Source organism: Protopterus annectens, chromosome 9.part0, assembly GCF_019279795.1.
Source record: "Protopterus annectens isolate FY-2018-M chromosome 9.part0, PAN1.0, whole genome shotgun sequence".
NCBI lineage: Eukaryota > Metazoa > Chordata > Ceratodontiformes > Protopteridae > Protopterus > Protopterus annectens.
In genome coordinates, this window is record NC_056743.1 from 1,410,488,460 (window position 1) to 1,410,501,501 (window position 13,042).

A 13,042-nucleotide genomic window follows, 5' to 3' on the forward strand; every position below is an offset into this window, starting at 1 on the left:
TTGATCCTCTGGCAGTCTTATGCAATACCATCACTAAATTAGTTGCAGGATATCTACACAGATACGTCCTCCTGTACCTTCAGCATCTGTCTAGTTTCCTAGGGACTGGTAGCTGGTTGCCTGGACTTAGGGACACCAACTCAAAAGTACCCTTAAATGCTAAAAGATGGAGGGGGATGTGTCATGGAGTTGGGTTCTTTCGTGTCCACCAAGTCAAGGTTGCTCTTTTCAGACTCTGATACTTCTTTGCAGTGCCTTTTAAAATGCTCCTACATTTGGTCCATGCTGCTGCCAAATGACACATCCCCAAGGCAGCAAGTCAAAAACATAAAAAAAGCAGCCACCTCATTTGTAGGCTATCAGTACTCAATAGGGAGGATATCTGGTGTTCTCCTCCAAGACAAAAGACCAAATTCAAAAAGACTTGCTGTTGGTGTAAGTCTCATCTATAAACACAGTTACACTACGGGCCAGATTCCAAAAGACCTGCTCAGTGTAAATGACTTTACTCTGGTGTAATACACCGGAGTAAGTCACTTACACTGAGAGGAAGTCTTTTGGAACTGGGGCTCAAAATCAACAGCAAAGCTACCTAAATGTTCTCTGCAAGACACTCAAAGGACAGCAGACTGATGACCAACTAGTGCTTTGCAAAAAAAAAAAAACAAGAAAAAAATGAGTAATGAAGCATGTGCCTCCTTGTACACCCTTGGCTAGCAGCAGGCATAGTTGAAACCTCTGTAAATGAAATCTGAAGGCCAGATGTTTGTCTACAGCAAATACAATGGATAAAAAAATAGCACCACGGAGATGACCCCTATGATGAATATTGCCTGTATCTAAAGTTAAATTGTATTATGTTTCCATTTCAGTACGAAAAATGAATTAGAGCTAAACAAAAAAAGAAAATGGTTGAAGAAAAATAAGAAATCAGAGTAGTGGTATCCTTTAAAAGAAACTGGACAGTTTACAATTTCTGAACAATGAAGCAAAGTTAACACTGTATGCCACATACCAACTTTGTTGCTGCCTTTCAGTCTTTTCTACCAATACTATCACAGCATCCTCTTTCCTAATAAGGAAAAATTAAGGTGCTATACAAACACTGACTGACTGCTATGTATATATTAAAAAACAAAAATGTTTAAGCAAAAAAAGCTTTATTTTAGCAGGAAGACATCTCTCTCCAAACCCCTATGTGAAGGCATCTCCTTGCCCTAGCTATCACAATATGCCAATTCTCGTGTCAATGCAGCACAGACTAAGGGTGGCGTCTTGCCTAGCAGAAAAACAAGTAATTTCTATACTCTAAGGTAATGTAACCTCAAAATCAGTGTATTAAGTCTGCAGGTGTGTGCACAAGTTAAATTCTAAATGCAAAATCATTGTTTAGTACACCAGTATTAAAGATCACATGCTGAGTGTCAGTTTATACAATTCACCAGCTTGGCTGGCATTAAATCAATCATGGAGTGCCTTAGTTTGAAAGAAATCATCGTATGTTCCATGAAAGGTGAAAAATACACATATTAAAAACCTTTAACCACCAGTGCATCCCTTGACCTGCCTTGACGCTTTATCAGCAGTGCGTCAATTTGATGGGTGTCATTACATCCCTAAACAGAGTTCCTGTCAGACTGCTTCTCTAATCTTCCTATCAGTGACAACAGCAGTGCATTGTACTGCACTACAGTTTCCTAGCATTTAACTAAAATACCAGGAAACTGTGACATGGATTATACTCAGTGGGAGTTCTATTTCCTTCTACACCCTTAACTTGAAAAATGTATGCCACTCAGCTTTCAAGCTTCTAGCACGCACAGAAGATTACAATTCACCCAATGATGTCTCCACAACAGCAACTCTTAAGTAGAAGAAAAAACTCAATAAAACCTTGAGAAAATTATTTAAAACATTTTCAGAAATGCAGTTTGAGATAAACAGCACACCTAAATAAAATCACTACTTTCCAGGAGCCCTATTTCTGGAATCTTTTTCCTGGAGGGACAGAAGTCAGCTCCGATTCTTTAATGATTCTGAAAGCTCAATTAAAATGTACTTATCTGACCTGGCATTTGGGGATTAAGGTTACTACTGTCTGCAGTTCTACACTTTTTTTTCCATTTGCTTTATTGGTGTCTTATTCTACAGTTATCACTTGGTACTTAATAATGTTTTATAACGTAATAGTACTTACTGTTCTAATACTAGTGCATTAAAGCTTAGGTCTTATGTCATTTGAACACACAGTTACATAAAATATTATATAATATATATTTCAAATTTATCTGTAAAAAAGATGTTTTGGTCTTCAAAATAGTTTTATTGTTATTTTACCACATCGCTTAATATAAATATTTTTTGAAATTGTATTTATCTTGATATGTTTTTGAAACATTTTATTTTTTTTGTTTAATGGGCGAGTATCACTTTATGGTATTTCTGTTTTTTTATTGGTTAGGGTATGTCGTGATTGTTTGAGAGGGGGTTTCTAAACTGAAGTTTTAGTATTTGTAAGTTGATTCTGATGAAGTCTTGGTTATAAGCAGACGAAAGTGCTAAACTGGATTTTTGGAATAAAAAGTTTTCTGGACTGACATCCTTGGGTGCTGCTTCTTTTCCAGGTTTTGTTTTTTGTCTAATAGTACTTAGCTTATAGACAATCAAACAAATTTGAATTTACATATATATTTAAAGTAACAAAAAAATATGCTTTATTTGGAGATTCTGCAAACCGTGTTTTAAGATGCATGTTTAACAATTAAGTCTAAATGAGTGTCATTCACTGATATGTATCCACATTACTGAAGATACAACAAAATGAAAAAAAATCACAGCTGTAATTTGAAAGTTCCAGGTTTTACAATTACACTACCTGTTAAATAAATGGAAGAGTTGTTCTGAAAGCAATCTGGCACAAGTGAGAGGTGGTTGACAAAATGGTAAAGACACTGCATAAAATATGCTAGCCATAGTGCTTTAAAGCCTGGATTCCAGACATCACATTTTATAAAGTACAGTTTTGTACCTACCATAAATGTAGATGTTCGAGTGTCTTCACTGCTGCAGTCATTACACTTGGGTTATCCTGCCATCAGGCGGGCCAGCAGTCGGCCTGAGTTCCAAAGTCTTGGCCCGGCGTCGGCTGCTGTCACCTCTTCCCTGACGTCAGTGCGCCAGGGGTATATAAGAAGCAGCCGATGCCATTTTCTTCAGTTTTTCTTGACCCAGATGTCAGGTGCCCCCAAAAATGGTAGGCAATACATATTGCTAATAAGACATACAAAAAAGGTAAAAATAAAACCTTCAGTAACCAGCAAATACACCACATAGGTTGTATAGGTAAGTCCCAGATAAGAAAGAGGGGCTGGCGGGTGGGTAACCTGGACTGCAGCAGTGAAGACACTCGAACATCTACATTTATGGTAGGTACAAAACTGTACTATGTTCATTGTGTTTCACTGCTGCAGTCATTACACTTGGGTAGAATCCCAAAGCTGAGTTTGGGTAGCTGGCTCTATAGAGGATTTGGTGTGGCTATGAGACCCTGCAGCACTGCAGTGGCAAAGCCAGCTCTGGATCTAGAATAAAGAGGCAAATGGTAATGTTTGGTAAAGGTGTGCACTGAACTCCAAGTTGCAGCTTCCAAAATACTTTGGTAGGTACTCCTCTAAGGCAGGCAGTAGAAGTGGCAGTTGCCCTGGTGGAATGTGATCTAATATTACTAGGCACAGGTTTCCCATGTTGTGTGTAGCAGAACCGGATACAGTGTCCTATCCACTTTGAGATGGTCTGCTTTGAAATAGCCTTTCTCTGTGATCCTGCAGCATATGATACAAACAATTGTTCAGATTTTCTGAAAGCTTTTGTTTTGTCCAAGTAGAAGCACAATTGCCTGTGTATGTTCAAGGAATGTAGAAGTATCTCCCCTTTATTCTGGGGATTTGGATAAAATGTTGCCAAGTGAATAGATTGGTTAAGAGCCACACTGGATACCACCTTAAGCATAAAGGTAGAGTTTGTTCTTAAAGAAACCCTGTCTTTGTGGAAAATGATGAAAGGCTCCACTGCCATTAGTGCCTGCAGTTCTGAGACTCTTCATCCTGAGGTTATTGCCAGAAGCAAAGCAGTTTTCCATGATATATATTTTAACTCTGCTGAATTGGCTGGTTCAAAAGGAGGCGAAGTTAGCTTTTCCAAAACGAAATTGAGGTCCCAAGTTGGTGCTCCCCGGGGCGGTCTTATGTTTTTAGCCCCTCTGAGGTACTGCTTTAGCAATGGGTGAGAGAAAATATGAGGATCTGTGTTGTAATGAGCCGAGATGGCAGAGGCGTGAATCTTAATGGATGAGAAGGATAGTCCTTTGTCCAGCATCTCAGTCAAGTATTGTAGTATCTGAGGAATGTTGGGGACCAGAGGATCAACGTTTTGAGCCTGGTTCCAGGCACAGAATCTCTTCCACTTTTCTGAATAAGATTTCCTGGTGCTAGGCCTCCTGGCCTCCAAAATGACATCCATAACAGCTTTAGAGAGAGAAGTTGTCTGTTTGGCTAATGAATCTATTCTGCCATGCAGCCAGGTTTAAGGTTTTGAGCTGACTGTGCAGTATCTGATTGTTTTGCTGAGTCAGAAGGTGTGGAATTTGAGGCAAAATCCAAGGTGGGCCTTGAGCTAGGTTCTTTAAGATAGGGTACCAATGCTGGCGTGGCCAGTCTGGAGCAATAAGAATCATCTGTGTTTTTTCTTGTCTGGCTTTTAGGAGTACCTTTGTAAGGAAAGGCAGATGTGTGAAGGCATAAACATTTAGGCTTTTCCAGCTGAATGAAAGAGCATCCACTTTCCAAGCTTGTGTGTGATAAGTCCTTGTGCAGAATTTTTGTAGTTGGTAATTCAGTGGTGAGGCAAAAAGATCTATATCCGGGCATCCCCATTTTTGCATTATCATGCTGAAGACTTGTGGATTTAATTTCCACTCGTGAGGATCCATGATGTTTCTGCTTAAGTCGTCTGCCAGAGTGCTTTTCTTTCCTGGCAGGAATTGTGCTTGCAGATGAACTTGATAGGTTAGAGCTGTGTTCCACAAGGTCATGGCTTTTCTGCATAGGGGGTAAGAATGAGTGCCCCCCTGTTTGTTTATGTACCACATTACAGTGGTGTTGTCTGTCTTAATAGTAATTGTCCTGGATGCAGAAGATCCTTGAAAGCTGTAAGGGCATTTTGTACAGTCAACATCTCTATTTGATTGATGTGAAGATGCATTTGGTCTGTGGTCCATTTGCCCTGAATACATTTTCCTGCCATGTGTGCTCCCCAGGCGTAATCCGTGGCGTCTGTTGCTAAAGTCTGCCTGGCTGTGGGAAGAGTGAAAGGCTGACCCTTGTTGAGGTGACATGCCTGTGCCCACCATCGAAACTCCTGTTGTAGGCAGGGAATTAGTGGTATTACTGTCTCTAAGCTGTGAGAATGTTGAGACCAAATACTTTTTAGGTACCATTGTAATTTCCTCATATGCAGTCTTGCATATGGAATTAGTAGTTTGCAGGATGCCATGAATCCCAAGGCCTGCAGAATTTTCTTGCAGGGAGTTGGGACTTTGTTGCCATCAATTGAAAATACTGAGTCAGTTGTCCTTGTTTGTCTGGCGTGAGATAAGCCATCTGGGCCGTTGTATTTAAGCTGGCACCCAGGAATATTATCTCTTGTGAGGGCACTAGTTTTGATTTCTTTTCGTTTACTGTGTACCCTAGGCAACTTAACAATCTTTTTACGAACGCCAGATGCTGTAGAAGTATGTCCTTGCTCTCTGCTTGAATCAGGCAGTCGTCCAGTTAAGAATATATTTGAATTCCTTTTTGTCTGCAAAATGCAATTACTGGTGCCAGGCACTTGATAAAGACCCTGGGCACAGTAGATAAGCCAAAGGGCAGTGCAGAGAATTGGTAGTGCATTGAACCAGCTATGAATCTGTGGTATCTTCTGCAATTTTGTCTGTTAGGGACATGCAGGTATGCCTCTTTGAGGTCCAAAGTAACAAGCCAAGCTTTCTTGCCCAACATGGGAAGGAGCTGTTGTAGTGTCAGCATTTTGAATTTCGGAACATCCAGGTAAGTATTTAGAGTGGAAAGGTCCAGAATGGGTCTCCAGGCTTTGTCCTTTCGGGGTACCAGGAAGAGTCTTGAGTAAAATCCTTGTCTTTTTTCCTGCTGTGGTACTTTTTGAATGGCTCTCAGGTCCATGAGAGCTGTAATTTGTTTTTGTGCCTCTGCCCATTGCTTTTGTGGCAGGTCTGGCATTCCCTGTAGCCTTGGAAAAGTGTGAAAGTGGAACCTGTAACCTTGAGACACAATATTCAGCACCCATTTGTCTTGGGTGATTGCTTGCCAGTTTTGAGAAAAAAGTGCTAGTTTCCCCCCTAAGGGAGCTGCCAAAAGGGAAGAGTTTGGCATTGGAAGGGGGAAGTCATTGGGACTGTTTCCTGTAAGGTTGTGACTTGTCCTCACCTCCTTTTGGGTTTGAAGCACCCCACTGTCGTGGTCTGTAAGATCCTTGTGGCTGAAATCTGCCTCTTGGGCATCTATCTGTCTGACACTGGAAAGGACCAATTTTTTGTAGGCCAATTTCTGCTAAATCGTGGTGGTTGTACCTGTAAGAAATCCTTCACTGTTTGCATAGATTTTGCCTTATCCTCCATTTTCTTTAATACCTCTTCTGCCTTAATACCAAATAAATTATCTTGCTGCAAAGGAGCATCTAATAATTTTGCCTTAACATGATCTGATAAACTTTGTTCTTTTAACCAAGCATGTCTTCAAATCACAGATCCTGTAACTGCTACTTTACAAGAAGCTTCTAATGAATCAAAACCACATTGCAAAGTATGCTTTCCCACTTGTTCAGCTGCATGCAATAAATCCTGCATTTCCTTATAGTCAGTTGTTCTGCATTTGTACTCATTTTCTGTTTTAAATGAGAAAGTAAGTATTGTTGATATTTAAGCACGTGAAACTGGCAATTTAGAGTCCTCACTGCTAAAGTTGCAGAGGTGTAAACTTTCTTTCCCCATCTGTCTAATGCTCTAGAGTCCCCTATCCGAGGGAACTGGATTCTTAGCTGTGGAAGCCTTAACCCCTTTGGGACCCTGGGAAATAGTTTCTGGGTCAGCAACAGGGTTTCTATAAAGAAATTTGTGAGAGTCAGGGACTCTATAGTACCTGCCTGGCTTGACAGGAGCTGGGGATAAAGAATCAGGATTTAAACTAGATTCAGAGAACACATCATCCATAATGTCCAACACTGGCGGAATAGCAAGGGGCCTGTGCTGAGGCAGTAAAAGAAAGTCTCTGAGCCTTTTCCTGGATTCAGAGTAATCCTGGCCCTCCCAATGGAAATGCTCCCTCATAGTATGTAAAGTTTCCCCAAAAGAGTAATCCTCAGGAGGAGATGCTGAAGGATTTGATTCTTCAGCATAACAATCCTCATAGGGGAGTAAAGAATATCCCTGGTCTGAAGAGGAATCAGAATATACTGAAACCTGGTCAGAGAAATCTTAATCTGCATCCTGCCTAGGCCTTTTATCAGGAGGGGGATGGGAATCCCTGATCAAAGTTACCAAGTCTTCGGCCATCTTGAGCATCTGTTTTTTTAGGCATGGAAGCCTGTCCAGGTGAATGCTGTACTTGCTTCTTTGTCTTTAATGAAGGCTTAGTCTTGGCTGTAGTTGCAATGGTAAGTTGAGTAGGCCTGAAAACACCCTCAGAAGCCGATGCCTACTCAGCGGCTCTGGACCCATCTGAAGGGTTAAGCTCCGTTGGCCCAGCACCTTGAGTATCCAGAGGCCTAGGCACCTCCACGTGGAAGTTGGTCACGGCTTGTGGTTCTGAGGTAGCGGGTGTCAGGGGCTGCGAAAGCGCCTCACTGAAAACCGGCGAACCGGCGACTGGCCTAGAAGAGGTTTCATCATCAGTTTTGGGCCTTGGATAACTTTCCTTATCTTTATCTTTGTGTTTTTTGTGCATTACAGTCGTCGGTTGTTCCGACGGCATTGTATAATTAAACCTTCGCCCAAAGTAATGGCAAGCAAAATCAAACCAACATTTTATAGTGCGTTTGTTAAATCTAGCACAAAACCGACAACTAGTGACGCCGTGATCTGGGCCTAGGCATAGAATACAGTAAGAATGAAAATCCTTATGAGGTATTTGCTTCCCACAAGAAATACAATTATTAACTTTTACTGACATCGGTCTGAGGCAAGAAAAAGTTTCCCCAACGGGGTACTTAGCTTTATTGAAGACTTCGGTTCTGAAATCGAATTTGAAATCTCAGGAGTCGGCCGACCGGCACTTGAGAACTGCTTTTGTTTCAGGCACCGCACGGCAAGAAAGACTGAAGAAAATGGTGTCGGCTGCTTCTTATATACCCCTGGCACACTGACGTCAGGGAAGAGGCGACAGCAGCCAACGCCGGACCAAGACTTTGGAACTCAGGCTGACTGCGGGCCCGCCTGACGGCAGGATAACCCAAGTGTAATGACTGCAGCAGTGAAACACGATGAACATCAACATGTATTAAGCTGGTATCCTTACACTGACCATCTTCCCAAAAGTTCCTAAGAATGATGATCATTCATCAGACCAACTTCTTTTCCAGCTCTGTCTGATGGTTAAAAGTGAGAAGAAAGTTTTATGTCCGTAATGCTGCATTTGTCCCTGCTAAAACACCATCACCTATAGTAAATTTTTGCAACATAAATGTAAGGGTTATCTGAAGACAAAATATCAGCAAACGATTTAGACAATGTGAGCAGCAAGAATTGGTGCTGGTGCTGAACACGTCCCTTAGCCAAAATACAAGGACTTATGAAACAAAACTACGCAGGTAAAATTGCCAGTAAAATCGACCAAAACCAGTTCAAATAAGCAATTCAATGGATCCACACCATCAGCTCCATACCTCCACAGAAAATAAATGACCAAGGTACTTATGAACACACTTTATTCCAACCACATATAAAGTTAAGCACTTTCATCTCACTCATCAAAAATACAGACTTCTTCAGAACTAAATTATTCTACCCATAAGCACCTCTTGTATAATGGATACCATTTATACTCTGATTAATTAACTGAATAATTGATGGGTTACAAATACAATAAAAGTTGTCCGCACCACTACATAAACTAACTGCTTAAAAACACTGAACATGTTTGTTAAAAATATATGAATTGTGAAAACCATAAAAATGCTATGTTACATCAAAGAGCTCTCTTTTTTAACAAAAGAGCCAAAGGAATACACTCATTGATACCTGGTGGTGTACTAGAATTTAGTTTTATAATCCATAAAAGTTCTCTTATGGTTTTCACAATTCATATAATTTTAACAAACATATTCAATGTTTTTAAGCAGTTAGTTTATGTAGTTGTGTGGACAACTTTGTTTGTTGTATTTTTTAAACACCTTTATTGAATTATCACTTGTGACATAGGCAAATTTACATTGATAAAAAAGTAATCAAAACTGTATTAACAAATGAACATTAACAACCATTATACTTCACATATATTGCCATATATCATACAGCCTAAGCAACATTACATTAATTATTCAATTTCTGCCCCTTTTTTTTTCAACAAGAAACATCTTTATTAAACCATCACTTGCAACATAAGCAAAGAATTTACAATCAAACTTAGACAAGTTACCGATACATGTAACTCCATACAAATTACAGGAGGAGTCATTACTGGGCACACTGCAGGTGCTGCGAAGAGCACTTCTGGCTAACATCAAAGACTGAAACAAATACTAATTTCATTAACTTTAATCATACTTTGACTTAGGAATGGGGTCCATTCCTGTCAAGGTACAAGAAGCTCAAAAGACTTGGAGAAATTAAAAAAAGAGACAGACAACATATACTTCACTTTAGTCAGTTTACACACAAAAATCAAGATCAGTACCTCTGTGCTGGTAGCACTGCTGTCCTTTCCTTGGAACCAGGCAAAGGATGACCCACTGTAACAGTCACTGGTTTACCTCCAGTACCTAAATGTACAAAAAGAGAAAAAAACAGTCCTCATCGGGATGCGCTCCAGTTATATCTGTGAATGATGACAGGATGATAACATTTTACCCATCTTAAAATTAATACCAGACATTTAAGGGCATTATGAAGCATTCTTTTATAAAAACTCTTTAACAACAAAAATGGGCCATTAAAGAAATGTCAGCCATTCATACCAGTCTACCTCTTATTTTGTGTCATCTTCACAGTCAAGTCATCACTCTCAAAGGATCATCAATAAAAACAAGGGTGAGTCCAATCCCCTCCCCAACCTAATTCCCCACCAAAACTGCAGAGAGAAGACAACCTCCAAAATAAGGTCCTAAACTACAAAAGCAGAAGAAATCAACATCACGGGTTGGCAGGATCTCTGTCCTGCTGAATGATATGCCGTCAAGGACCTGACTTTAAAGTTTTTGCAAGCAACTAAACTATCCTCTTTGTGCTTCTGTCAAAAGGTAGCCTTACAAAGGAAACACACCATGCTGTTTAATTAAATGGGACATGGACAGTGGTTGGCAAAATACCTCAGAGGACTTGCAGTCCAAAACATGCCCTGGCCTAGAGATGGAGATCTAAAGTGTCAGCAGTAATCTGAGTAGTTTAACTGTGACTCCTCAAATGCAAGCAGCTAATGCAGCAACTATTAATGTAGAATTTGATTTCACAAGAGCCTGTAAGCTGCTTCCACCCAGACTGCAATACTTAACACAGAGAAGTAAATTATATACAAATAACTTGCTTCTTGACAAGCTTTCCTTTAGCAACTAAGACATTTTTATTGGTGTGTGGAAAGGTAAGGTACACTGAAGGTATTACCTGACTGCATTTCTGATGACCAGCCTAATAAGCAATGCATCTCCACAACTATACTTATCTTTGTATTTTCCAGTGATGTGAACAGGTTGATTAAAAAAAAATTAAAAGAAAACTTACTTCATGAAATAATAAGAATGAATTCTGAGAGAATGCTTATTTTTATGAATTACTACAAAAAGTTATTCACAGCACAAGGCCTGAAGGTTTGCAATATTGTAGAGCCTACAAGACGGCTACCATAAAAACTATCTCATATGCCAAAAACGATAAATTACAGTTTCAGAAGTCTTCACCTTAATCCCACCCAAAGAAAATTAGAATGCATGCAGGAGCTGGGGATGGTGTGAATTAAACACATGGAGAACGCATAAGTGGAATTTGACTGACTTGCAGACCTCGCCTCCAGTCTATCAAAAACTGAACACAAGAACAGAGCAAATTTGCTCCTGACAAGAACTACAAATAATCTGAAAAAAAAAAAAAAAAAAAAAAAAACACAAGAAAAGAGATCAAACCTTTATCAGCAGCCCAGTGCGACATACAGATGTTCGCCAAAAAAAGAAGTTATGTACCACCATAACGTTCCATCTGAGTAGTTATACTTAATTTATCTGCAACCTGTGGGACAGAGTCCCCAGCTACCAAAACTCCTGGGAGGACCACAAGGAAGGATATTCCTGAGCACCGCAGAGCCGAAGGATGCTCTCCCTCTAGAGATCAAATCCAACTTATAATGAATGAATGAAATGAATGTATGTGACCTTGCCAAGGTCGCTGCCGAACATATATCATCCAGTGAAACTCTAGACCAAAAAGCAGCAGAAGTCGCCATAGATCTGGTAGAGAGGGCTGATGATTGGATGGGAAATAGGAAATTCACCACGGGGATCACCTTTGTGGCACTGCTCAACAGTGGCACAGGAAAATAATTTTCTTGGGTGGCAAAAGCCAGGATACCTTTTTGGCTGGGCTTGTATAGGCCCCAGGGCCGATAGCCTAGTACCTACCTATGAACCTATGGTAGAATGAGCTTTAACAGGACCAGGCGGGGACAGACTTTTGTCCTTATAGATTTGCAATATACATTGTGTAATCCATCTAGCTAAGGAGACCTTGGATATGGCTTTGCCCAGAAAGGGTCTAGAAAAGGACAGGAATAACTCGTCAGACTTACGAAAGGGTTTAGTTCTGTGTAAATAGAAACAAAGCTGTTTATGAACATCTAGCAAATGCAGTTTATATTCACCCTTGTTCTGAAAATTTGGAACGAAAACAGGTAGGTTAATCGTCTGATTAATGTTTGATTCAGAAGCAATTTTCAGTAAGAAGGAAGGGTTCGTGCACAGCGAGACCCTGTCTTTATGAAAGATCAAGTAAGGAGGCACGGCAGACAAAGCGTGAAACTCAGAAACTCTCCTAGCCGAAGTAATAGCCACTAGGAAAGCTGTCTTCCAGGATAAGAACTTCAAATCTACTGATGCTGCAGGTTCAAAGGGAGGAGCAACTAACGCCTGCAGAAAGTACAGTTGTGTACACTTACCATAAATGTAGATGTTCGAGTGTATTCACTGTTGCAATCATTACATTTGGGTTATCTGCTTGCAGGTAGCCCTCAGCCGGTCTGAATATCAAAGTCTTGTATTCCTGCGATGGATGCTGTCTCTTCTTCCATGACGTCAGGGGTATAAAACATGCAGCCGATGCCATTACATCAGTTTTTCTTGCCCCAGATGTCAGGTGCCCCGACAATGGGAAGCAATTATATGATATGTTACACTTCCATCAAAAAGCAAATACACCAGAAAGCTTAAAATAAGAAGCAAAGGTAGACCAAGAGAAGTCATGGGGGTTGGAGGGAGGGTAACCAGGACTGCAACACTGAATACACTCGAACATCTACATTTATGGTAAGTGTACACAACTGTACTATGTTCTTCATGTTTCACTGTTGCAGTCATTACATTTAGGTTGATTCTCAAAGCTAAGGAAGGGAGGAGGAAGTTAAAGAGCATTAGGGCCAGCTATTAAGCCCGGCAAGACTGCAGTGAAAAAACTAGCTCTGGATTTAGAAATAAATGGACATGTGGTAATGCTTGGTGAAGGTATGTACAGAGCTGCAGGTAGCAGCTTCTAGGATGTCCCTGGTAGGGACTCCTC

General features: G+C 40.4%; 1 protein-coding gene across 4 annotated transcripts in view; it reads right to left on the minus strand.

Annotated features, from left to right (window-relative positions):
* The window catches only part of KANSL3 (KAT8 regulatory NSL complex subunit 3), a 2,067,031-nt gene that overhangs the window by 581,205 nt on the left and 1,472,784 nt on the right, over nt 1–13,042 (minus strand). For all 4 annotated transcript variants that reach the window (XM_044084373.1, XM_044084371.1, XM_044084372.1 and 1 more), the window contains exon 16: nt 9,963–10,047. In XM_044084373.1, the coding sequence (XP_043940308.1) occupies nt 9,963–10,047 (85 nt within the window). The remainder of the gene's footprint in view (nt 1–9,962; nt 10,048–13,042) is intronic.